The sequence below is a fragment of the Centruroides vittatus genome, unplaced genomic scaffold (assembly GCF_030686945.1).
Source record: "Centruroides vittatus isolate TY-2023 unplaced genomic scaffold, ASM3068694v2 contig_3153, whole genome shotgun sequence".
NCBI classification, from domain to species: Eukaryota; Metazoa; Arthropoda; class Arachnida; order Scorpiones; family Buthidae; genus Centruroides; species Centruroides vittatus.
This window is the reverse complement of record NW_027122030.1, coordinates 55,506-83,492: the sequence shown is the minus strand read 5'-3', so window position 1 is coordinate 83,492 and position 27,987 is coordinate 55,506. Positions and strand designations below refer to the sequence as shown.

Below are 27,987 nucleotides of genomic sequence, written 5' to 3'. Positions count from 1 at the left end.
GTTAGTTGCAACACTATGGACAAAATTCAAGATTCTGTGCAGAGCATGTTGTGGAAACAAAACAAAGCAAACAACTATAAAGGATTATTTTAGCATATATATATGTGATTTCTGGTGCCCTACCAGGGTTCCAAATTACTCGAAACCCCACTCGAGTGACACCAATATGTGAGAACGGGGAGGTAAGAGAGGTCGTGTCTCCCCCTTTCGGTTGCTCACTAGTCAAGGATGGCTGTTACGTTGGCTTGACTCGCACTGGTCGCGTTACTGTATGTGTGTGTGTGTATCAGCTCCGTCTTCCGATCGCATTTTCTCCGGATTTTTTCGTCGGACATCGGATCTATGTACATTGCTGGACAGATCTTCTCAAACGCTAACTGTGAGTTAAAATTTTATTAAAATCGGCCGATAATTTTTCGAGTTATCACCATTCAAAGTTCGGGACTTTCGTCGGCCCGCATCGGGCCTCTCGGGTTCGATCCGTTCGGTTCCTCGACAGATTTTGTTAGCGGTCGGGCCAATCTACATGCTGTGCAATTTTGGTGGCTCTAGGTTTATTTGCCGCCGAGATTTTCGTACTTTTAAAAAACCGTTAGACAAAGGATCGCCTCACCGCCACGTGCTTGGACTAGCCGCTCGGCGCGTCACAGCTGTTTCGGCGTTTTACGTTTTGCGGAACACGATTTTATTTTTTGGACTTGTTCGCGACGGAACCTGCTATATTACTATGCATTGTCGGCCGGGCTTTTGTTTGTCATAATTTTTTACTTTTTCTTTTGTATCCGGTCGTGTTTCGCCGTTCGGCTTGTACTGCGCCGTTCGGCGTTTTCGTGTTTTCTCACCGCTATACGTGTTGATCATCTTGGCACCTTATAGGACTGTTTAGTACACGTTGGTGTGTACTGTTAGTGTTAAGTGTCGCCAAGGACTTTCAACCGCTGTTTTTCCGTGTGGTTTTAGCCGATCGGCTCAACCATTCAGCTAACAACAAGGACTAGTTTTGTGTTTTCTGCTTCTGCTTTACAACAATGGAGGATTCATTGGAACCAAAAATCATTCTCGAACCTGTGACAAATCCGACGGAGGACGCTCCGCAACCTCAACCCTCAGCAGGCGGGGGTAAGGTAAATTTCGAAACACAACTAATAGAGGAGGCTACAAAGTTGATGGGTCGTATCATGGAGCTGTGCCCAGAGCACACTACCTCAACGATCAAAGTGAATCATCAAATGGAAATTAGAGAGTGCACCTCAAAACTTTATGGCTCTCTACATCAAATTTACGAAGTCATAAAGGAGTTACGATTAGAAGAAAAGGAACCAACAGCAACCGAACTACGAACTAGGCCAACATTCAGCGAAATAGTGAGTCGTAACATCAGACCAAGCAACACAACAAAAAAAATTCAGCGGTCAATGGAACAAAAAGCTGACATTGAGGGAACGAGTGGAAGTCAGGCCGTATTATTATACCCTAAGACAAATGAGGAAGGGGAAAAACCAGACATGGAGGCAATAACTAAAGAAATTAAAACAAAGATCCAACCAAGCCGTCTCCAAATAACTGTCAAAGCAGTAAGGAAGGTTAAGGCTGACGGTATATGCATAAAAGTGGGGGATGGGAGCGATGGAGACAGATTAAAAGAGGCCATCGAATCTATACCGGGCATGACAGAAAAAATCCAGTGCAAAGTGACAGAAGATAGAAGACCCAGGGTCATCCTAATAAATGTCCCATACTCAATCCAGGACGACAACATAATACAAACAATTGTTGATCAAAACAAATTAGGGGAAGATACTGAGACAGACGAAATCATGGCTACCACCAAAATTAGCACTACACTACAAAGAACAAACACAAAAGAGAACTGCAGACATGTAGTCTTGTCAGTAACTTCCAAACTCCGAAACATTTTAATATCTAAAAGACGTATCTCATTGGCATGGGCAAACATCTACGTTGACGACTTCGTGCAAGTCACAAGATGTTTCAAATGTTGTGGCTTTGGCCATTTTGCTCGTGACTGTACAGAAGATCAAAGCTGCAGCCACTGCACAAAGCATCATAAGTATAAAGACTGTGAAAGGAAGGACAGACCTCCAACATGCATAAACTGCAAGAAATACAATAAAGGAGTGGCAGAACACAAACAGCGATATATCCAACATAATGCTCTGAGCAACAACTGCCCATCCCTGCAACGCATAAAGGAACAGACAATAATTCGAACTGACTATGGCTACTAATTCTTCCGCAATAACTTCACCAAGAAACAACCACAATCAGATAAACAACTCAAACACAAGGAACCAAACTCCCTTACTGAACATTCTCCAGATCAACACTCAGCGGAGCAAAGCCGCTTGCTCTCATCTTGTTCAAGTTGCAAATGAGAGGAAGGTTGACATAATAGCTATCCAGGAACCATACCATATCAACAACAAAATTGTCAGATTTGGAAGCTGGAACATTTTATCTGGGAACACCGATACCAGGCCCAGGAGCGGCATCATTTGCTGCAACCCAAAGCTCGACATTGCCAAAATCCCCCAACTATGTACTGAAAGACTCACCACAGCCATACTGCATCAACCAGACCCCATCATTTTTGTTAGCGCCTATTATTCTCCTGAGGAGGATGATGTAGATTGTGTTAAAGAACTAACAGAAGTAATCAGGAAAATAAGGAGCAAAAATCTGATCATTTTGGGGGACCTCAATGGAAAATCACCAGTGTGGTTCCATGAAAAGGAGGACAGGAGAGGAAGACTTATTACGAGCATGATGAATGAATACAATTTAATTTCCACGAATATGACAACATACCCAACTTTTTTCACCCCATTCGCAAAAGGATGGACTGATTTGTGTTTGGTTTCTGCTAACTTTTCCCACAGAATTGATAACTGTGAGACATTACTTTGTCCGTCAGCCAGCGATCACCGCTTCATTCTTACTCAACTCTCCCATAACAACACAACATCCATCAATCTAAATTCCTTCCAAGCGAAGTAAACAAATTGGACAACCTTCAGGCACGAATTTGCCAACGTCTGGCAGGACTATGACTTTCCAAACATCAATACGCACGAAGACTTGGATAATTATGCAAAGCACTTTATTAATGCTCTTAGGCTGGCGGGGGAGAAAGCCCTAATGTACAAAAAGCTACCACCCAGAAAAACTCACTGGTGGAATAACTCATTAAACCAAAACAGAAAAGAGGTGAATAGATTAAGGAAGAGATTTATCAAGGCTAAAAATTCCAGTGAGAAAGAACAACTTAAAACACAGTACAAAACTGCCCTAAAAGACTACAAAAAATTGATAAACAAAACCCGTACAGCATCATGGAGGAAATTTTGTACAGAATCTAAGAGGAAAGGTCCATGGGACCTACCCTATAACCTCGTCATGAAAAAGTCTAAAAGGGCCTTCCTCCCAGACATCCTTGCCTCTGAAAATGAAAACAACACTACAGAAATTAGCACTGACATTGAGAAGAATATTGAGAAAATCCTGGACTTCCACTTTCCAGTTGATAACCAGGATAATGATACATTAACGCAAAAGGAAATCCGCAATAAGGCTCATGAAACAACAAAAACCCTAAATGACAAACTGTTCTCTTTTAGAGAAGTGGAGAAAGCAATTAAAAGTATGGCAAGAAAGAAATCGCCGGGAATAGACGGAATTACATCTGAAATGTTAAAGGAAGCCTTTGACGAAGTCCCGATCGCTTTTGTCCACATGCTGAACACTTGTCTGACCACGAGCTTCTTCCCTACTGATTGGAAGATTGGTAGTATAAAACTCATTCCAAAGACAACAACCCCAAGAAGGGTGGAGGATTACAGACCCATCAGTCTTCTCCCGACAATGGGAAAGCTCCTAGATGGGCTGCTAATAGACCGCATAAATTGGCATCTCTTCAAGACAAGCCAGCAAAACAACAACCAGTTTGGCTTTCACCCAGGCAAGTCAACGATCGATGCCGCGCTGAAGGTAAAACAAACAATTCAGGAGGCCTGGAGTGATAAACACACAATCCTCATCAGTATTGACTTTCACAAGGCTTTCGACCACCTTTGGTGGCCGGGCCTCTTAAACCGGCTAAGGGAAACCCACTGTCCTGCAAACATTTACCATCTTATAAAAGATTACCTGTCCAACAGGAAAATCGTTTACGCAGGAAACAGTTTTATAATCAACAAGAACATCAACAGAGGCTGTCCCCAGGGCTCGCGTAGCGGCCCAGGACTCTGGAACTTAGTTTTCGACGAACTTCTTGACTCATTTCCACCAAGCAACATGATAAAATTACAAGCCTTTGCAGATGACCTACTGCTAATGGTCTCACACCAAAACGTCGACAGACTTGAAGAAATGACAAATGTCTGCCTAAAGCAAATACATAAATGGAGTCAGGACAACAACCTCCCTGTAAATCAAGACAAGTGCAAAGGAATGATCTGCACCAGAAAAAACAAAAAAAATCGGCTCCAGAGACCACCCAAAATCTTTATTAACAACAAGAAAATAAAAATCGACCAGGAAATCAAATACTTAGGGATTTGGTTCGACGACAAGCTTAACTGGCACTGTCATGCCCGTAATATCTGTAAGCATATCGATCAAAAAGCAAACCTTTTAAACTGGATTAAGGCAAAGACATGGGGCTTAAGTTATCTGAACACTAGAATTCTCTATAAAGCTGCCATTGAACCTGCGATTCTCTACGCCATTCCAGTCTGGCATGAAGTTTTCACCAACATACACATGAAGAGAAAATTTGCCTCGATCCAGAGGAAATTTACTATCAATATCTGCAGCGCCTATAACACTGCCCCAACAAATGCCCTTCTCATAATGGCTGACCTCCTTCCCATTCACCTGCAAGCCACTTACCAAACTTGGTATTGGCATCTAACATCTAAAGGTACTGTTCCAAGCCTTCCTAACACCATTAGTAACAATAATACTATAAATTTGTTAAGCAATAATCCAACCATTGTCAATGACATCCATAATTACGGCATCGACAGAAGACTACGTAAAAACGAGTACTTACAGCACCCAACAAAAGAACCAGCCTACAAAATACTATGGGAAAGAGAGGACTCACTCAGCCTGAAGACAACATGGAGAATATATACGGATGGGGCAAGAAACACTAACGGTACTGGTGCAGGCTTTACGATAAAAAACTCAAAGCACAATACAATGTACCAAATTTATTACAAGTTAGCCGACCATTGTACTAATTCGCAGGCAGAGATGTGGGCGATTCTAAAAGCCCTCGAGTATGTGGAAAATAATATATTAAAGTACAGAGGAAGCATACTCGTTATAACTGACAGTAGAGCGACCCTGCACACATTAAACATGAACAGCCGCCCCACCATTCTTGCGACCAAGTTAATAGCTAAAGCTGAAAAACTAAGTGAAAGAAGAAACATTTCCTTTGGGTGGGTTCCTTCCCACAAAGACATCGAAGGCAATGAAACAGCAGACAAGTTAGCCAAGCTGGGAAGCAAAGCCTCCATCTCACTCTCTTTCAGCTCCATCCCTCAAACCGTCCTAAAAAAGGATCTACTTGACATCACCCACACTCTCTGGCAGCAGGAATGGGATGCTGCAGACACCGGTAGACATTGCTATGATTTCATCCCATCCATCAATATCAGGAAAAAGGCTAAACACTATAGACCTAATAAGACTACATCACAAATTCTGTTAAATCATGGCAATTTTCCGGCTTACCTACACAGATTTGGCCTACATGATAACGACAAATGCATATGCGATGACAATGAAATTGGAAATGCAACGCACTTTGCCTTCCATTGCACCAAATATGACAGTCAACGAACCCATCTTATGAGAAACTATCTCAAGAAACACCCCAGCTGGCCACCAAACCCTACACTCATCTTCCAAGACAAGGATCTCTGGAACGACTTAAGCAACTTTATCAAGACAACAGGGGCACTCGTTGAAAACCCTATTACCACGGACACTCCTAGTGCAATTGACACAGCCAGCCTCACCTAACTTTGTTTTCGTGCACCTCCCCCTTTCCTGCAATTACCATCCCTCCATCAAGCCGCAACACCAAAAGCCTCAAGACAGCGGACACGCAACTCACCAGATGAACCCAGCACTTCATCTTTATTGTATATTTGTATATCTACTTTCTGTCTTAATATATTGTATTTGTTCTGTTTTTAAATTTATACTCTGTTTTCGCGGCCCACTATATAGCCGCCGCTTCCATTTTGTAATTATATGTAATTATGTCTTGTCAATTTTTGTAATACTGTAACCTATTGTACTTTTGTATCTTTCTATTTAATTAATAAATGCGATGCGGACGCTCTGGGGCCCCATGCCTTCTTTCACCCTATCCTTTTTCCCTTTACTTTCACACTTCACACCTCATGCTTTCTCTCCTTTCCTACTTCTAAAAGGCAAAGTCTGTAACAGATACAGACAGCCCTCTAATATCTTTAGTCTAATGTTACGTTGGCTTAGCGTTACGCGTGACGCGAGTGAATAGGAGGTGAGATGGGGTCGACGATAAGGCGAAGCAATATTCGAGACAAAGAGGACACCAGTTAACAATTAAAACAAGATTTATTAAAATTAACAAAGGACACCAATACAAAATCTGACTAAAATCTGACTAAATCTGATCATATATATATATATATATATATGATCAACATCAGCACATTACACAAACATGCTAAAATAATCCTTTATAGTTATTTGCTTTGTTTTGTTTCCACATGCTCTGCACAGAATATGTTTATATATATTCAGAATAGTACAGTATACATATATTGTACTGTGTTTATGTAAATATTCAGTTTTTAATCATTTCATGCAACTGGCTTTCAGTTTTACAATAAAGCAACATAAACTAAATATATAATAATCCAATGATTTCCTAAATATTTGGGCTGTAATATGGCGATAATAAAATAACAATCATTGGATTATTATATTAACTCATCGGGCTTTGAGATGCGTTTTATAAACTAAATACAATTTTAAAAATCATTCTGTGAACAGATTCTCGAGAAATGGGTTACTAATAAGAAATATACAGCCATAGAAAAGTTTTGGAAAACTCAGTAATAAACTCACTAACTTAAAACTCTAAGTCGAAGTTAGAATGCTTTTACTCCTTTAATTTTGACTTTACAGATTTTACTTTATAAAACTTTTTGATAAGGAAATTGGCCAGCTGAATGTCTGAAATGGTTAGGATGTCAGCCTACTTATCTGGGAACCCAAGAACAAATCCAGATAGATAAAAATTCCAATTTTTCAAATGACAGTCCATCTGGATAAGTATGAGGATAAGTCAAAAAGTAAGTAGCACATATACCAAAAATAAAAAACTGAAACATACGAGTCAAAAATTTTTTGTATGAATGTACAATCCAAGGCCCACTTTTTGATATAATTACCAATTTTATTTAAACATTTATTATAGCATGGCATTTCTAATCCTTCTCAGAAGTATTCCCATTCAACATGCGATAACAATTCTCGTGCCACATCTGTGATATCTTCATTGGAGTCATATCGAAGTTACAAAAGCTCCTTTTTAATGGGGCCAAACATGTGGAAATCATGAGGAGCAAGGTCTGGACCTGTAAGGAGGATGTTCCCTTATAGTCCATTTGAATTTTTCCAGTAGGGTCTTCATGATGCCTGCTGAATGAGATGTGATATTGTCATACAAAAGCTTTCTCACCATACACTTCCCTCAAGTTGAAATGAATTTCAGTGAAATTACACCTTTTTGCCCATAGGTAATGACTTTCAGCACAAACTCCCAATTTGGATGCTAGATCCAAATGACGCAACATCTTTCATGACTGAAAACTAATTAACCTCTGCAGCCAAGTCAACAAATCTGCTATATTTTGTAGCCAGAAGTATTATCAATGTTGCCACCAGATTTCATCCAAGTATTGTTTATCGACAAAAAGTTTTTGCCAATTGTAACTTACTTTTTCACTCTCCCTTGTAGAACCCCATCCCTCATCACATGGCCTCCCCATTGAGGATCTGGCCAAATTCACAATGAGCTTGATTGAAAGGCCCTCTTAGTGTCCATTAGGCAAAGAAAAACAATTAAAAAAAAACTAAAATGTTGATATATCAATGGAATGAAAATAAAAGAAAAAATGGAAATATGAAAGGCAAACGCATTAGATTTTTAAGTAAGTCTTATGCTGTTATGTAAAAATCTAATACTGTAACAGACTGTTACGCTATGTTATTTTTCCAATAAAATAAAACTATTATATACGTACTTTGGTGTAATAAATGCTTCAATTTTACCATAGGATTTTATCATATCTTGAAAATCTGGATTGAAATGAATTCTGAAAATATTAATTTTTATATAATTATAAAAAAGTAACATTCAAATTAAGAAAATTATTACAAACAAATAAATTATATTTATTTTTTATTAATAAATAAATAAATAAATAAGCTTATAAAACAGATATAAATTCACTTAATACTTAAATTAGTCATCATCTAACATTAATTAATAAAAATTAGATATTTATTTGCAAAAATTAAAAAAGATTACACTTTTTAAATAAATAAAAATAATTATGATCACATTAAACAAGAAGTGTGTCCTATAATGAAATATTATTATTATTATTATTAAATATTATAAACAAATTTCAGCCAAATCATTGCAAGATTACATTGTGCTATATTAATGCTACTAATTAAATTTATCAAGAGATGGTAGATGGCACCTAACACCTACCTCTAAGCCAAATTACTTGACATTTAACTAGTAATTAGTGGCCTTAACTTACTATAATATGCTTCTTGTCTAGTTTAAATTGTATTGGTGAGCTCTATAATGGCCTCTTTATTTCTAGACTGATCAGACAGATCAGCCTCAATATATCAATTTATTTTTAATAGTACGCATTTTGGACTTACAGTCCCTCTTCAGCTTTTTTACAACTATTTAAAGATAAAAACAAGTAAATTAAACCATCATTAGCACTGCTAGTTTAGATCTTAATGTATGTAACTTACATTGACATATTTGCAACTTCAAATCATACAAAGGAATTTTAACATTTGGCAATAATTGTTTACAATTCTCTCCATTAAGTATTCACTAAAACACCAATAAAATATCAACAATTTAAATACATAAATACTAAAAAAGGTTGTAAACTCACATTAAAAGATATATCAATGTAAGTTATATTAAAATCTAAACTAGCAGTGCTAATGATGGTTTAACTTACTTGTTTTTATCTTTAAATAGTTGTTAAAAAGCTGAAGAAGGACTAAGTCTGAAATGCATACTATTAAAATTAAATTGATATATTGAGGCTGGTCTGTCTGATGACAGTGTGATAAGTCTAGAAATAAAGAGGCCATTATAAAGCTCACCAATACAAGCATTAACTTAGCCCAATATAATCTGGCAATCATTTGGCTTTACTTTAAGAACTAGGCTTATACCTTTTTATATTTATATATAAACAAATTATATTCTGAATGATAAAATATATATTAAAATGCTGTATGTAATAAGACTTATATTAGTACTTTTTTTTTAGAAAAGTATTACTTTAAAATTCTTTTAACTGTAGATCAGTAAGAAAAATAAAAAATAATATTTCTTCTTGAAATGGATTTGCTTTGATTTTATTGAGTTTTCATTTGGTATCAAATGCACACTACATACAAAGCCTACTGCAAGTTTCTTTAAGGATATTAGGTAAAAACTTATTTTGTGCACACCCACAGATGAAAAAGTACCCCACAGAATGAATGATAATAACAAAAAGTTCAACCCTGTAAGTTGTTCCTTTTGTTATAACCACTCTGGTATTCTATTGTGCAACCATAACCAGAAATATGGAAAGTTCCCTTTCAGCAAATGGTGAGTCATGTGACACAAAACAAACTTTGAGAGATCAACATTCCAATCTCTCAATAGTCACTTGTGACGCTGTGTATTACTTTTAATAAGTCGTTTTAATAAGAAACCAATTTGACTGATAACTATTACCACCAAAATACCATCTTGAAAACAGTATTATTATTAAATTTCAAAATAAAAACTTTATAAAATATTAAATATAAGTAAAATTTAACAAAATATAAAGTAACTGATATCTACAGAATACTCCTAATGTAACAGTAGATCAATTCTACATATCAATTTAAAACAAAAGATATATATAATTAAGTTAAAAATTATAGAAACACAAGCAAAAAATTCTTAACTTGCTACAATTACATATCTGATCACATTTATATATGAAACATGAAATTTTAAATTTCTTTTGTTTTCAGCATGCAAATTCTTACAAATTTTTATTTCAAATGAAATATTTATTTGATAAAAACACTGAAGTTTTTTCCTATTTTTATTACTAGAAATATCACATTTAAACTGTTAAAAGATGCTTCAAATATGTAAAAAGTTTAGAAAATCCTAAAATTCCCAGGAAATTTTATATTTTAATCTGATTAGCAATTCTAAATATAAAATCAAAACCGTGATCCAATAATTTTAATTATTATTTTGAAAATAAAATGTTTTTAATATATAAATCCAAGTTGTTAGGAAATAAACATACACACAAAAAACATTAAATGTAAATATACTAACTTTACTTCATCTGCTTGTTCTGTTGTTACTGGTACAAGGTAGCATGGCAACTCTTTAACAGAAAGAAGTTTTTTTACAACATCGACAATATTCATCGAAATTAAACTATTTTCCATTGCTTGTTCCGCATCTATAGTTAAAAACATTTAAAATAAATACTAATTACAGTTTATTTTATTACATTGATTAGCATTTCAAATTCAATTTTTATATATTTTTTTAAATATTCAAAGACCTAAATCATTGAATGTTGTAATTTTATAATGACAGATGAGATATTTATCTCATTGATAGATTAGAACTAAGTTTTTTAAACCTTAAAAAAGCTTGAAAATTTTAGCACACTGTTGAGAAAAATTACATGTTTATTACATTTATATCACATAATAGTTCTTGAAAAAGCATATAAATATATCTTTCTTTCTAAGTAACGTCTGTCACAGTGATTATCGAAGATAAATATCTATTCACACTTTACCTACTATTGAACATTAAATACAGTAATACCTTGACTTACGCAAACCTAAAGTTACGCGATTTTCAAATCTTGACGATTCGTCTTTTGTTTGAGCACCACGCAACTCTTGATTACTCACTCCCCCCAAACTATTGTTCAGCTTATATGTTCGGACATGTTGCACGAATTTGACGCACAGCTACAATTTATTTTGTGTTATTTATTTCTGTGTTTGTTATTATCTACAGAGACTTGAGAGACTCTACTATGTCATCCAAACGAAGTAAAACTGATTCTTCTGCATCAAACAAGAAAAGAAAAACTTTATCTTTGGAATGTAAAGATAAAATTATTAAAGACTTTGATACAAAAATGAAAATTTGTAAATTGGCAAAACTTGATCCTTTAGACCAGGCATGTCAAACACGCGGCCTGCCGAGACTTTTTAAAAATTTTTAAATATCAAGCTTTGACGCTTGAAGTTGGAAAGTTTGAACTTTTTTGAACTGTACGATTTCCGCCCTTTTTGTGTGTGTTTGTTCCGTATTTCGTTCAACCAATTCAAATTGGTCTACGCTACAAAGGACGGTTGGATAATGGCTGTGGCTTTGAATCTACGAACGATGATTGGCTAGTGAACATCGTACAAGAGCGGACGTCGTGGAAGACTGCTACGCGCTGATTGGTCCATCAGCGATTGCTACAATCCATATAAAAGGAAAGGTTTTGGTGCAAAAGTCAAGTTTTTGCTGGAACTTCAAGGCGGACGTTTGTGTGCTCTACCATAAGGTGTTTCGTCTACTATTGCCGTGACGAGTGATGGGAGAAGTGTTCCAAGTAACTGTATCCGAAGTATACGTCGCAAGGTGTCTTTTCGACGGATCTGTTCAGGAATAGTGACTTTTGGAACTTTGACTGTTTGTGTGAATCTACTTTGTAAACGTCGTAATTTTTGTGATTTGTAAATCTCGTAAACCTTGTAAGTTCATGCAACGTCAAATAGTTGTCATAAACATTTTGTTTAATTTGAAAAAAGGTATTTCAAATTTGACTAACTTTAAGAACAATGAGTAAGAAAAGGTCAATTGAAGAGAAACATCGTAATTTTCAAAAAAAATGGGAACTTGCTTTGTGAAAAACGTTGTCAAATATCTTCTAAAAAGTAATATTAAACTGTGATTTTGTTTATTTCTTATTATAACTTTTATTTTCGTTTTTTATAAAAAATATAAAATATTTATAGTTTAAGTTTAAAAAATAATATGAAATATAAAATGTCTATGTACGCATAATATACTATACATTGAGCCTAATAAATACATAATATAATCATTCTAAAAATCGTATTTTATTAATTTTTTGAACATTGAAAACATGCGGCCCTCAACTTATACAAAATAGATCATGTGGCCCGTAATATCATATGAGTTTGACATGCCTGCTTTAGACCCAGTTCAATCAAATGATCAAATGACAGTTGGAAACTTGACAGAAGGCCTCAGTTTAATTGAAAAAGGGTTACAAGTTTTAGAAAATATAGACTCCAACAAAGTGCATTTCTTCTACAAAACGAGAAATAAAAAAATTATTAGCGTGCTACAAGGAAATTTTGCTGGAGGGAAAAAATATTTGAGTCGTCAAGACGAATTTGTTAGATTTTATGAAACCTTCTACATCAAAATAACTTTGGTTTACAATTTTAATAGTATAATTTGTCATACATATGTATTATCTAAGATTTTATTAAACATTTTTTTTCCAAATTATTGTTTTCTTTAGTCTCCAACCCCAATTAAAAATATTTTGTATGTATTTATATGTAAAGTTATACCCCGACTTATGCGAATTTGAATTACATGGTTATCACTCAGTCCCACCTATCGCGCAAATTCAGGGTATTACTGTATATATTTTTCTTGTCTAATCCTTGACCTTATCAAGCCATAAAATTTTTATAAATTTTTTTGTCATTTATTATCATTTACAACTTAAAACTATTTACTAATTCTTTAATTAAAAGATTTATCAGCATAATAATAAAGTATCAAACATATTCTTTCTTACTGTTAATATAATATAATATAATATAATATAATATAATATAATATATGTGTGTGTGCGTGTGTGTGTGTGAATAGAATTCAAATTTAAAAGTCAGAAAACAAATTTTTTTGTATAATCAAAAATTGATAATAGATTAAAATTATCAATTATTATTTGATACTTTATTTGTATAATTAAAATGTAGTTCTGAATCTTTACCTTGTAAAACTGATGATAATTCTTTATGATGTTGAGAAATTGTTTGATGCTAAAAAAATGAAATGATTAATTATCTTGTAGAAAATTATCATATAAAAAATTAATTCAATCATCATTTTCTTTCATTTTTCTTTTAATAATTACATTAAAATAAATTTTCCTCATTATTTTTTGTCAATTTATGTTTCTTTGCATTTATTGAATATTTTTTAAAAAGTTTTATTATTGAACAGACTATCATGTGTAAAATTTTCTAGAAGCTGCAAAATTAAATCTTCAATAGAATAGTATAAGAGAATCCACTTATTCTAATAATTTTGAGATTTGCCAAAATACTAGAGAGGTTGTGACTGAAGTTCAAACTTTAAACTTGTATGGCAAGCAGAAATACACATTTGATGTTTGAACTCCAAGCAAAACATGTGTCACATGTTCACGTGACACACTGACTCATGAGATATTGTTCAAAAATGGCAGAAATATTTAAGAATGACAAAGGTTACCAGCGAAAGTGAATAAACAAGTTAAACTATTTTAAAATATTTAGAAGATATTTAATAACACTAAATAATTATTAACTAAATAATTATTTTTGACTTTAATTAGTGTCGTGTCTCCTACCACACAATATAACATTAGAAAAATTCCAATGCATTTTGCATGTCCTTACAACATTGTTTTGTTGAGGGACGTTGTGACTTCTATAAATCCGAAAGCAGCTTGGATAATTATTTTTAGAAATTTACAAATGTATTATGCTGTTGATGGCAAAAGATGCCATGAAAGAACAAACCTACTTCTACAGTATTATGATAAGCTATTATGAACACAAATATATAAAAATTCTAGAGGCACGTCACATCACTTGCAAAAAACTTCAATAATTAAATAATTTCTGGATTAAAATTGTCTGTTTCTTTACAATGTTCTTCATAAATGCTTAAATAATCATTATTTTAATAAAATACATCATAATTTTAACCCAAAACACAGAAAAATGCAGACGTTTAAGCCAAACTTCTATCTGCCATACTCTAGGCTTACAAGATGATGGTGCTCAATGTTCGACATTCACGTTTTAGAGATGAAAACTTCAGCCGCAACCTCTCTACTATCATCATCATCATACTGATAACATTAAGCAGAAATTACAATTAATGGAAATTCTGGTTTTATTGACTGACATTGAAATGAAATGTTAAAACACTTTTAAAAAATGTATAACTTGAAGATTTCTTAATTATATTATTACTTATAATTCATCTAGTGCTATTTGCTTGTTGGTTTAAGCAGTATTATCTTTAAGCAGAATGATTACATGTAATAGTGGTAATTAAAGCTAGACTATTTGCTGAATTTAATCAAAAATCAGATTTGTGGAGTTGCTGTTTATATAAATTTTCCATATCTACTAATTTTTGTGGAATTTTTTTTGGCAAACTGACTTACTTAGCTGTGCTTCCATGATATCCTCATGCTACATGTTATCCAACTGACTAAATTAACAAAATTTACATACAATTTACAAATTAAATATGAATAATTACCATGTATTCTAATTTCTCTAAGTTTTGATTGGAAATTTCTTCAAGTTGTGATATCAGTTCAATCTCCCTAGAAAAAAAAAAACAATTAAAATTTCACTTAGTAAAATCCTCATAAATTATTAATTTAAAAGATACCAAAAAAATTTCTAACTATCTGTGTATTTCTACATATATGTGAGAATGTTCTTATATCTCAGTATAAGAGCATGCTCTTAAAGATGGGGCAAAATCATTATATTCTGTAAAGTACCTAAAAATATCACTATTTTTAAAAGCTTTTATATTATCAGAATCATTATTTTCTAGTTTGGCTTTTTATTTCTAAAATCAGTTACTATAAAGATGTCACTGAATAGTATAGTGTATAGAACTGAATAGTACAGTATCAGTACTTTTACAATTAATTTATGACAACACAATAGTATGGTGCTGCTCATAAATTATGGGCTAAAAGCATCATCACAGGGCTGCAATTTTTAATCAACTTTTAATTTTAAAAAATAATAATTAATTTCTAGTCCAGACCAGAAGTTCATCATATATCAAGGGCTGGATGCCCAGTTAGGGCATCCAGCCCTTAAGATTTCCATATCCATTATCAATTTTCATCTAACTAACTCCATTTACAATGCTAACAAAGGACAGATAGACAACAGTAGAAATGTATATGTCTACAATTTGAAATTTGCAGCCCAACAATTTCTAATGCTACAATATTATAGTAGATTCTTGATTTAATGGACTTTCAACTTAATAACAGACAAAATTTAATTCATACCACATCTACTTGATTTAAATACCGGTTAACTTAATACACACTCATTTCGTTTAACCTTAATATCCGATACTTCTTGATCGTCCAAACGAACGTTTTCGTCCTCTCCGAGGACTGCCTCAGGTTATTCGAACAAAAGAATACATTAGAGCAGGATTCCAATTTTTTGAATTAATTTCTCGAGGAACTTTCAAAATATTCGAATATAATTTGACTATACGCGTGCGCTATGACGCGTTGCCTTTTTCGTATTCGTCACACACGTAACGCCACGCGTGCGACAGAGTGTTGCCGTCTTTGGTGTTTATGCATTTTCCAGTGCGTCCGGCCCTGTATATTTCTAGGGCCTCTAGGGCCCTGATGTCATCCGTTTGCAATGCTGAGTTTATCAATCTGGCGTTGTTCAGGTCAGCGTGTATTTCCGGATCTGTGGCGTAGGTTGATAAGGCGGTGGTACACCGTTGATGGCTTATATCATACCTATGTTCTTTGACCCTTTGTTGTATTGATCTTTTCGTGGAGCCGATGTATACCAGTTCTTGCCCTACTCTGTCATCTCTTACTGGGATACTGTATACCCCCGGTGCTCTAAGAGGGTTCAATTTGTCTTTGGTGTTGCGTAACAATTTGTAAACATCTTGTGACCTTTTGTATGCCACCTTGGTACCCGTTTTGGTTGCGATTTCTTTGTATAAGGTCTTTAATCGCTGGTTGTACTCGACTACTGCGTATCGGCTGGTCTGTTCCTGCAACCGATTACAGTGTGTATTTTGCGTATCTCTTGGTCTGGCATAGGTTCCTGCTAGCTTTCGTATTAGATTTTTCTCGTATCCATGTGCTATCGCGATGCGCTCTATCCTCCGTAGCTCCCTCTTAGTATCTCTCATCTTGGAAGGGTGTGTATATGCCCTTCTAACCAAAGCCCGGAAGGCTGCAATTTTATACGTGTATGGGTCGGCTGATTTTGCTGGAATAAACCATGGAATGTAGCCAGGTTTATAGTATATACCAGTTTCAATTTCTCTTCCATTTAGTTTGATATCTATATCCAAGAAGTGGACATTGTTGCTAGAGGTTTGGTCAATTTTTAGGGTTAACCCGTACGGATTGTTGTTCATGTGATTTACAAAATCGATGATGTTCGTGTTCTTTTTCCATACTATGAATACATCGTCCACATATCTTTTATATAAAACTATGTTAGCGCTATATTGCGGAATGATGGTTTCTTCTAGTTTACGTAGAACTAATTCACACAGATTGCCTGATAGCGGGCTGCCCATGGGTACCCCACGTTTCTGTATATAGGCTCTGTTGTTGAACTGGAATATGGAATTATAACACATGAGATGGGCTAGCTCGAGGGCTTGCTTACGATGTGTTGATGTTCTGCATTTGGCCAACAGGAGATCTCTCAGAGCGCAGAAACATGGTTCCAACTTTATCGATGGGTATAATGAGACAAAATCTAACACAGTGAAGAGTGCCCCATCTGTAAGCTGCGTTTGCCTTAATATGTCTATTAGTTCTGTGGGGTCCTTGACAATTAGAATCGGCTCCACGAAAAGATCAATACAACAAAGGGTCAAAGAACATAGGTATGATATAAGCCATCAACGGTGTACCACCGCCTTATCAACCTACGCCACAGATCCGGAAATACACGCTGACCTGAACAACGCCAGATTGATAAACTCAGCATTGCAAACGGATGACATCAGGGCCCTAGAGGCCCTAGAAATATACAGGGCCGGACGCACTGGAAAATGCATAAACACCAAAGACGGCAACACTCTGTCGCACGCGTGGCATTACGTGTGTGACGAATACGAAAAAGGCAACGCGTCATAGCGCACGCGTATAGTCAAATTATATTCGAATATTTTGAAAGTTCCTCGAGAAATTAATTCAAAAAATTGGAATCCTGCTCTAATGTATTCTTTTGTTCGAATAACCTGAGGCAGTCCTCGGAGAGGACGAAAACGTTCGTTTGGACGATCAAGAAGTACTGCATATTAAGGTTAAACGAAGTGAGTGTGTATTTAATTCATACATCATAAAACACTTGTAGAAAACTGGAAACAAATATACTACATCTTACACACTTTTCCAGCACTAGTTTAATTGAAACAAATGTTTTCAACCCTGTTCAGAGGTCTCCCTCAGGTTAAAAATGTATTAAAGTACAAATTAAAGAAAAGAACTGAGTTCTAATGGTAGAACTATAACAGATATTTTTAAAATTGAATTTTTGAATTTTTTACAAAATTCAAAAAACAAATAATTTACATATTTTTAAAATGAAAATATTAAAATAAATAAACATTAAAATAATTACACATGTTATTAACAAAAGTTTATTAAGTCGAACCAATGTTGTTCTCTTGCCACATAGGGTTATCAACAAGAGACTACTACCCCCTCACCATCATTAAACCTAAGTTTACTAAGTGTTTATTTTAAGAAACACCTTTTGTTTTATATTATCCTATGTGGATTTAATTGTACTATCTGAACATGAATATCATTTGAAAATTTGAAAATCTAATTGAATAAAATAATTGATTCTTGTGAAAAGGAGGAAACTGCCCCCCCTTTCTGTTAAAACAGAAACCTGACAGTTGTTATCAGCCCTGTCATCTGCCAAGTTTGATGTCATCGGAGGCTTTGTTTCTCCAGATTTTACCACTAACTTTCCTGTTTACGTAAGAAAAATCCCTTGTTTTGATTGGGCAAAACACAAGAATAATATTGAAATTTGCTCCAAATTCGAGGAGTTCTCTAGAAGTCCTCGTTGTAAGACACATCGAGAAAAAGGGTCTCACATGAGTAGATAGGAGTTCGCTGAAAACTTCTGTTGCTAGAGAAAGCCAATTTGGGTTCTACAAATGAATAGTTAAGAAGATTATATTTGTGACTTATTTTGTGTGCCAAGAGAAGAATGAATTTAGAACTTTTAAATGAACTTTCCTCATGAAGAAACGTTTATAATTCAAGTCAAACCCATGAATTTACAAGGTATTATATCTTACCCGGAAATTATTGTAAACTCTCTCTCTCGTGCGTTTAGATTTAGAATTTAAGATAGAAATGGAATTCAAGATGTATCTTATCTTATTTTTAATTATTTTAATAAATTTTGTTTTCTTTTGTTGATATGATTTTCTCTGACTCATATTTTAGTAAGTCCTTCCAAACTTACTCACGTCCCTCCTCCTCGTTATTCCGCGAGGATTTAAGCGCGTTAACCCGCTAAATTCTAAGGTTAACTGGTATTAGGAAAAACAAACTCACAGGGGCTCTAACACATCCTTGTTGCAGGAGATCTTAGCAGATTCCTGTTTAATTAAAATATAATCTCTACGGAAGCCATCCTGTACTTCCGAGTAACTGTAAATGACAGGGTCCGTAAGTGGTGAACAGATTTTACTTTATGTGTATATCATCCTGGCTCAGCTCACAAGTTGTTCTGGCATTCATGTGTCTTGCTAACGTTTTATATGTGAAAGTCAGCCTTGGGTCATAGTCCACAGCTATATATTTCCGAGGTAAAAGCTTAGAATACTGTGTATCCTTATTAAGCTGTGATACAGTACTGTTGTCCTGCGTGTTTTAACTAACCTAGCTATCAGATTTTTGCTATAGCCGTGAGCTTTCACTAATTCTTTAACCTGCTCTATCTCCTTAATTGTGTGCATAACATTAGACCAGTGTGTGTAGGCCCTTTGAACCAGTATCTTAAACACAACTATTTTATAGAAAGGTGGATTACTAGAATTGAAAGAGATGAAAAAGGATGGGTTGCTTGGTTTTCAATAAATTTGCATAAGCACTTGTCCTTGAAAAAAATGATATTGAGGTCCAAGAAATGAGCTTTCATAAGGCTTTCTTCATCTAATTTTAATGTTAAACTATACCATTGTCATTAGAAGCCTGTAGGATCTCATTAATATTTGGTTTAGCATTCCAGGTAATTAATACATCATCAACATAACATTTGTAAAGTATAATGTTATGTTTAAATTTCTGCAAAACTTTAGATTCCAAACTACAAACCACCTACTTGCATAAGTCCCCTGAAAGGGGGCTACCCATTGGAACCCCTCAGTACTGGCGATAAACACGATTGTTAAATTTGAAAAATAAATGTAAAACATAAAATGTGCATTAGTTCCAAGATCTCTTGGTGATGAGACTGTGCCAAGGGTACAGATTAAAAAAGAAATCTCTGAGTACACAAAAATATTCGCTCTGGCTATGGAGTGTTCTTATCCTTTCAGGTGCTGCACTAAGATCTAATGTATGCCTCTCTCCATAATAGTAAATGTTAAATATAAAAAAGTTTTTAAAAAATTTAATAAAAAAGTTATGTAAATTAACAATAAATTCTTACCTTAATTGTAAGAGAGAGTGCAACATGTGGAATTGTTCATATACTTGATTCAATAATTTGTTTGAAACAGTGTTACTTTCTGGTAATAGTCTTGCTATATACTAAAAATATATAATATTAAATGATAAATTTGTTCTATAACAAAACAATTTTTTAAATCTTGAATGTTAAAATTCAAAGCTTTTTAAACATTTAGAAAAACATTAATATTTCCAAACTTACTTAAATGCATGTATATGTTATGGACAAAGTGATTAATACAGGAATTATGAATAATAACCAACAAAATTGGGCATTGTAATAAATTTCAATAATTTATCAAATTGACTGGTCATTATGAATACTGCTATCATCTAGTCAGGCAAAGTGATAATAATACATTGAGGAGTGATCACCCAAAATATGCTAGCCAATCAGCACTCATATCTGAGTTGCGCATGTGTATTGCATTTAGTACCAAATTTGGCGGTGGTCGCGACCATTTGTAACCTTCGACGGATTCCTCCTGTATGGAAGCCGCCAACAGGCCACTGATTGTTTAACATCACTAGTTATTTATTCACGGTAGTTCTTGAACACACATATCAATAACTAGTATGTATCAATATCTAGTGACATTAAACAATTGGCAGCCTGCTGGTGGCTCCCCTCCGGGAGGAATTTGTCAGGAGCACAAACAGTTGCGACCACCACCATGATGATGCACATAGGTAAAATTTTACCATTTAATTACAATAGTTAATAGTACTTAGTTTTAAAAGATTACATGTTCTTTTTAAAATACTTTGAAATAATTCACAAAAAATAAATATTTCTAAATGAAATAAGTGGAGTTTTTTTAATCAAATTAATTAATGTCGCACAATTTAAAATTCAGTACTAAACGCGATATGCACTCAACGCAATACAATCGGTAACTCAGAGTGCCGATTGGCTAGCATATGTTGGATGATGACTCTTCACATATTATCATCCTTTTGCCCAACTAGGTGATAGCAGTATTCATAATGATGCAGTGTGATAATATTTATCACACTGCGCACCCTTTTTGGTCATTATTCATAATGCCCGATTAATCATTTTGTCCATAACATATACATTATTTACATACAATAAAATTAACTAACGTTAATTGATAATTTAAAATGCTACATAATGACTAAATGAGACATTTAATAATAATAATTATTATAGTTAAAATCATGAAATTAGTTTCAAAAGGTTTGGGTTTGATGGAATACAGCAACACAACACATGAGCAATCTGCAAAGAGAGAAAACCTCTCAGGAGTACTTTCTATAAAAAACTGGTTCCTATTTATGTGTTAGAGAAACCTAAAAACTCCTTATGGCCCACCTGCTGGTCAGGCACAAATCCATAATCAACTGTGGCTGAGTAATTTTATCCATTCAGCCACTGGTAAGAACATAAGTTCCAAAAAATTGTGTTGAAAACAATACATCATTGTTGATTAAAATATAAAAGTAATTTAAAATCGATTTTTAATTATTATAAAATAAAAAATAATAATCAAATAGCTACATTGACTTAAATAAAAAGTCAAAAGCATAAACAAATCAAACAGAAATCATATTTGAATAGCTAATTTTCATTAAAAAATATATGTTACTACAGAATTAAATGTTAATAATTTAAAGTGCAAAAAGCCATTCAATGACAAAAAGTTAATAATTCTAAATACTTCTATTGGTATTTATCATAATGATGCAATCTATATTACTATTTGAATAAATGGCTACACTATAATAATTGCAATAATCAGCATTACTATAACTTTTCCTTTACACTCACTGGCATTATAACATACTCAATAGTTTGAACAATACAATTCATGTGTAATGTTACGTATCATTGTCAATTTGTTTTTCAGATTAAATTCTAACTGAATTTAATCTGATAATTGTTATCATGACTCCATAATCAAGAGATCTAGAGACTTCACTAGCCAATAATTCTGTAAAATAAACTAAAAAACAACAAAGATAGAGTAAATTTAACTTTCCTTCAGATAAGTTTCATTAAATTATAATCAAAGAAAACTGCAGTATTAAAACTGTAAAAGGAAGTCTTTTTTAAGTTTAAATTTTAACATTAATTTTAATGAGTACATTTTAGGTTTCCAGAGTATTTAAATGATGGTTGACTACGTTAACTCTGGCTAATTAATCATTAAAATCTTGTATCAGGAAGCAATGAGGCTAAAGATTAGTAAATAAACAAGGAAGGCATTTGAGAGTGAAATAAACTGAATAAAAAAAGTCCTTGTAGGGCATATCAATCAAGATAAGTTCTTCCTAATTTAAATATTTGATGAAAGGATATTGATCATTATTGCAATTATTGCAACATTCATAATCTTGTTGAACTATATTTTTAAAGTTAAAAGGTTGATAACTTTATCAGATAAACAAACATACTTCATAGATATTATTATGGAGGTAATGATTAGTGTGATGACAATTACTTAACAGTAACAATGATCAATTTATTAAAAAGTAGATAAAATATCCCAGGTTCTGTAAATGTTTAGTAATATAAATAAATTAATATTTTTATCAATATCTTTGTCAGTTGTACCTAGTGAATTTTTCAGCTACATTTTGTGCAATATGATAACAGAAAATATATTGTTGTCTTGAATTATTTGCTATACTATTCCTGTAAGAAAAATCATCACTTAATGGAAAATTATCTTCTAAATTTATAGTAATAAGTTGCTACTGGGAAAATGCTTAAATTAACAAATTCAGTATTTTCATCTCAAAACCAATTTTCAATAATTTTCTTTGTACTTTTATGAAATGTCAAAAAATTTTGGGAATGAGAGAATAATATAAGATAAATAAAATTGTATTGTTTAAGTCAATCTGGTGCAAATTTATAAATGACAAAATAAAATGATTGTTAAATATGACAGAATCTTTTAGGGAATCCTTCATGACAAAAACTTTGAAGTGATGGATAAAATGATTTTATCTTTGTCATATTTAGTGCGAGGTCCGAAACCCCCTCTCACTTGTTTACGTTTTTGTCTTTCTTTTTTCATTAACTTTACAATTGTGTTTTCAAAGATCATGTATTTTGTCAAACTTGAAATGGGAGAGATGATGAGAGAGATTAAGCTAGGAGAGTGCAATTTGCATAAAACATGCAATTTGCAGCTGAAATATACAAAAGAAAGATGAGAAAAGCATTTTATGCAACAATTAGATACTTGGTCCAGATGTCCTGACTTTTTAGAGAGAAAACACCTCCCTTCCCTAATTACGGTCCTCATCTGAGAGAGTTCACTAATTACAGGCTATTTCTCCAGGGATTTGTAAGGGAACACTGGAGAAAGTAATATCCCCAGCATGGGAATAAGGGAGACACCCATCCCCTCCAACCTGACCTTGGCCCTCAGCAACAAATAGGAGCTAATGAGTGCAATAGGAAGAGTTGAATCTTGACCAATCCAAATCATGGATTTTGGGTCCAAATCATATAAAGGGGATTGACCCCCAAAGACAAAACATGAGTCACTGCCATCGCAGGTTGAAAGTCACCACTGATTATCATAGGTTGTGACTAATTGCCAGTGTCTAGAAGTCGCCATTGACATTGCTGAAGTTGACGTTTGAATTGTTGATCTATCATTGAGTGTGTGTGTTGGTCGCCACCATGTACCACTGCCATGTCACCAATCTGACCTTAAAAGATCCTCCATCTCCACTGGGTAATCCACGTTTCCCAGATCAAGCTTCCTGTCCTCGATTTGCCATCATTGGGAGGACAACTGTCCCTTTCATACTCATCCAACATGTGGGGATTCACCATCTCCACTCCCAGACTTCACCTGTTGAACAATTCTTCATTGAAACACCAGTATCATCAACTCTTGCTGGGAGTCCCATCCATTTCAAGTGTTGCTACATATAATTTTAAGAATTTTTCTTTTAAAATAAATGCAATTATTTCTGTACATTTGTCTACATCTCTGCGTCTGCCACTACTACCTCCTTACAGCTCCATTCTCTCAAGTCATCCTGACAAACATAAGAGCAGTGAGTAACCCTATTTTTGAACCTATCATTGGGGTGTTTAAACAACAAAGGTGTCAGGTAATGGCTCACGTTTTTTATATAAATGTATAAATAGTTATAGAAGTAAACATATAAGAAAATTCATTATTTATGATTGGAAATTAAAAACAAAAAGTAGTAAATGTTTAGAAAGATTTATTGGGTAATCTTTTTAAATATCTTTTTTGCACAAAAAGTTAATAAAACTTGTATTAAAAATTATACATCAAATTATTCCCAAACTGGTTCTTGTAACAAATGTAGTAGAGTAAGTCCTCTATTTACGAACTTAATCCGTTCGTAGCGGTCGTTCACAAGTTGAAAAGTTCATAACTCGATGTTTGGCAAAAAACTCAAATAAATCGTTGTTTTTACAATTATGTAGTGTTTAGGCTACTTGAATAATGTTGAATTAAGATTGTTAAAGGGAAGTATAAATTCAAATTAATCACATGTACTGTATAGTACATTATTTATTAAAATTACTCATTTAAAACAACTACAAATGTACATATGTATGTACTGTAAATGTTTTAATGTATTAAACTTCAAAATTAAACTTGACTATACATAAAAAATAACTAACTGCACTTTAACCCGCCATTTGTCGGCTTTGTTCGTAACTTTGAATGTTCGTAAGTAGAGGACTGCCTGTAATTATCAATATTTAGAGTGCAAATAAGATGCCCCTAGATTAAAACCTTTTAGGATATTTGATAAAAGAAATTAATTCAGAATAAGAATTTTAATAATTTACAAATTTATATTTTTAATGTTTATATTTGATTTATTACAATATTTATATAACTTGTTTCTAAACTACAATCCAACTAATGCTGTATGTTATCAGGTAGAAATTGGCTATAATACTAATAAATTATGAAACAATTTGGTACTAGAGAGAGACATAATTTATTATTATGATAGCCAATTTCTAGCCTGATAATATATGTCATTAATTGGATTGCAGTTTATAATGTATTGGGTTGTAATGTTGTGTGTTTAACTTATTTCTACTTTTTAGTACTTTTGTTCAATCAGTTAAATTTCTGTATGTGTGTTATATATTATACTGTACTGTACATACACACTCAGTGTTTGAAATGTTTTCGAATTTACTGTTTAAGCTGAAGTGATTGTAAACTTGAATCTGATTACTAAAACTGATCAGAAGTGTTTGATTTTTCATTAAACAGTTTTGTTGGTTTATATCAGTTTTTTCTTCATTAAATTATATTATAACTTACTTGTTAACACAGATGCATGAGACATAAAAGCAAATTTGGCAATCAAAACTGCAATAACACCTGCAGAAGAGCATACACTTGCAGCAAGCCACTTTTTCATTTTCTACAGTGCATGAGTAAAAAGTAATGTAGATTTCCAAGATAAACGAAGACTTTTTCCATGATTGTTTAATTGCCAAATTTTTAAATTAATTTCTCCTTTCAATAAAAAAAGAACAAAATTTAAGCAATTAATAATCTTTATTAACTCTTTCTACATTTTCATGTCATGTTCTACTTTCAAATCTTCCACCACATTAAAAGATCATGTGTATTAATTAAAAAAAAAATTAAATTATATGCAATGAATCAATATTACTAGCTTGAATCAACAGATACTACTGTTAGAAGTGCATGGCAATATTGCAAATGCTGAAAAAGTTGGATTGGTGTCTACTTTCACTGGATTCCCTAGTGGTATCATGACAAATGATAATGATTACCAAACACTTGCTGTTTTTTTCTTCATGCACTGCATGTGAGCACCTTTATTCATTTTTAATGTGTAAAATAAATTTTACAAAATTATTTTAAGAAAAAAATTATTATTTACCTTTTCTGTTTTATGTAATTTACTCTGAACTTTCTTTCCTTCTTCAATTCCTAATTTGAGATCATCCATGCAAGATTTATTCTATAAATACATAAAAATTTTTAAATATTTAAAACCACTTAAATACAAATATCATAAATTCAGCTACCTTTTCAGATAATAAAATTAATGAATGACCCTTATGTTTAGAATCATTTAAAACAACACAGTAACTACAGGCGAGTTCATTATCATCTTGACAAAAAAATTCAATTGGTCTTTGATCATGATCTGCACATCCTTCCTGAACTTTTCTTCTGTAACTAAAATAGAATTTGAAATAAATAGAATAGAAATAAACTTATAAAATAAAGAATGAAAATCCATGGAGTGTAACTTATATATTTTGAATATTATTGAATTAAAAATTTACTAAACTCACAAAAAATTTTGCTGCATTCCATAACTGATTAGCATGAATAAATAAAATAAAAATATAATAATGAATTACACACAATAACAGAAAATGAAGAAACTATTTTATTAATTTTTTATATTAAAATAAAAAAAAACAAGAGAAAGTTTATAATACTTGATATAGTACGAAAATATACAAGACAGTATAGAAATTACATATCCAACCCAAATAATAAGCATGTAAGAAAAGATATGAGAGATATAGTTTGCCTATATAAATATTTATAACTGATGATTGTTTACATAAATGTATACTACAGATAAACTTACAATTTTTAAAGCCAGAATAAAGTTTTTGACAGATGAAAAAATTTCAGTATCAAATTTCCATTCTTTAAAATTTGATTCATAAAACAACTATATTAAATAAGTTATCATACTTTGATTTTTCCATTTATTTCTTAAAGAATCTTTTATTTGAAATTCAGCAACAACATAAGCTGAAGATGAAGAGTTAATTACAAATCATTCCAGGATAAACCCACTGATTACAGTTCTTTGAAAGTTGATACATTGCAAGAAGAATTCAGTCATTAATTTTTGTAATAATTAAATCTCACAGAATACACATATTGTGTAAAGACAGACGTATTGTACTCAAAGAATATTTGTTTATAGTGAATTTTCAGAATTCCATTCTCTTCCGTTCTTTAGGATATTTAATTCTATTCATTCTTTCATTCTATTAAATAGGTTATGTTATTGTATTTTGATTTTTTCCATTTTATTGAACAGAATCATTTGCTTGAGAAAACTGGCAAAATATAACTGTTTTGAAACAGTCAATCATTAGAATCAATCAATTCATCTTTCAAACTATCTGACTGAATCAAGTGGCCAAATGTCAAAGAATTCCTGCTGTCTATTGGAAGTATGTCTGCATGATGTTTTTAACTTTATATTTAATCATTAGAAACAATATTAGTATGTATTCAGCTTGTTATCTTGTTGCCAGAATTCAAATAGTTTCATGCCAATTAAATTAGAAAAATTAAATTTTAACAAACTAAGAATTCTTTGAAATACTTTATATTTATTTAAACATTATTCCTACAGAGATACAAAATCTAAAAATAACGAGTTTCTGTAAAACCTAACTCTTTTCTATCCGACTTCGAAAGAGCTAAGAACTGAGATGGACATCCTTGGAAATTAATAAATACTTCTTACTTTATTATTCACCAACCATGCGTTATCATTCAAAATATCCAAATGCATTTCGCAAGATTTTCTTTGCCTCTTCAGTGGATATTACACCTTTACGACAGTGTTACATTTATATTCTATCAAATTTTCCCAGCATGCATCTACAGATAATCCGGTATTCAGGTTGATGACATTTGCATAATTTTTGATACAATAATGTTCCGCGATACGTCTTGTTACAATATTTTCAAATTTATACAATATTTTGATACTATTTCTATTTATGATACAATTATTATTTTTACAATGTTGATACCATGGGGATTCACTTCGCTTCAGG

General features: G+C 32.9%; 1 protein-coding gene across 1 annotated transcript in view; it reads right to left on the bottom strand.

The window, feature by feature from the left end:
- The window catches only part of qin, a 120,005-nt gene that overhangs the window by 65,078 nt on the left and 26,940 nt on the right, over positions 1-27,987 (bottom strand). Inside the window, exons 7-13 of the mRNA XM_067268093.1 lie at positions 26,194-26,347; positions 26,046-26,126; positions 20,125-20,225; positions 14,957-15,023; positions 13,410-13,458; positions 10,691-10,820; positions 8,337-8,408 (exon numbers count right to left, since the gene is read on the bottom strand). Coding sequence (XP_067124194.1) covers positions 8,337-8,408; positions 10,691-10,820; positions 13,410-13,458; positions 14,957-15,023; positions 20,125-20,225; positions 26,046-26,126; positions 26,194-26,347 — 654 coding nt within the window. The remainder of the gene's footprint in view (positions 1-8,336; positions 8,409-10,690; positions 10,821-13,409; positions 13,459-14,956; positions 15,024-20,124; positions 20,226-26,045; positions 26,127-26,193; positions 26,348-27,987) is intronic.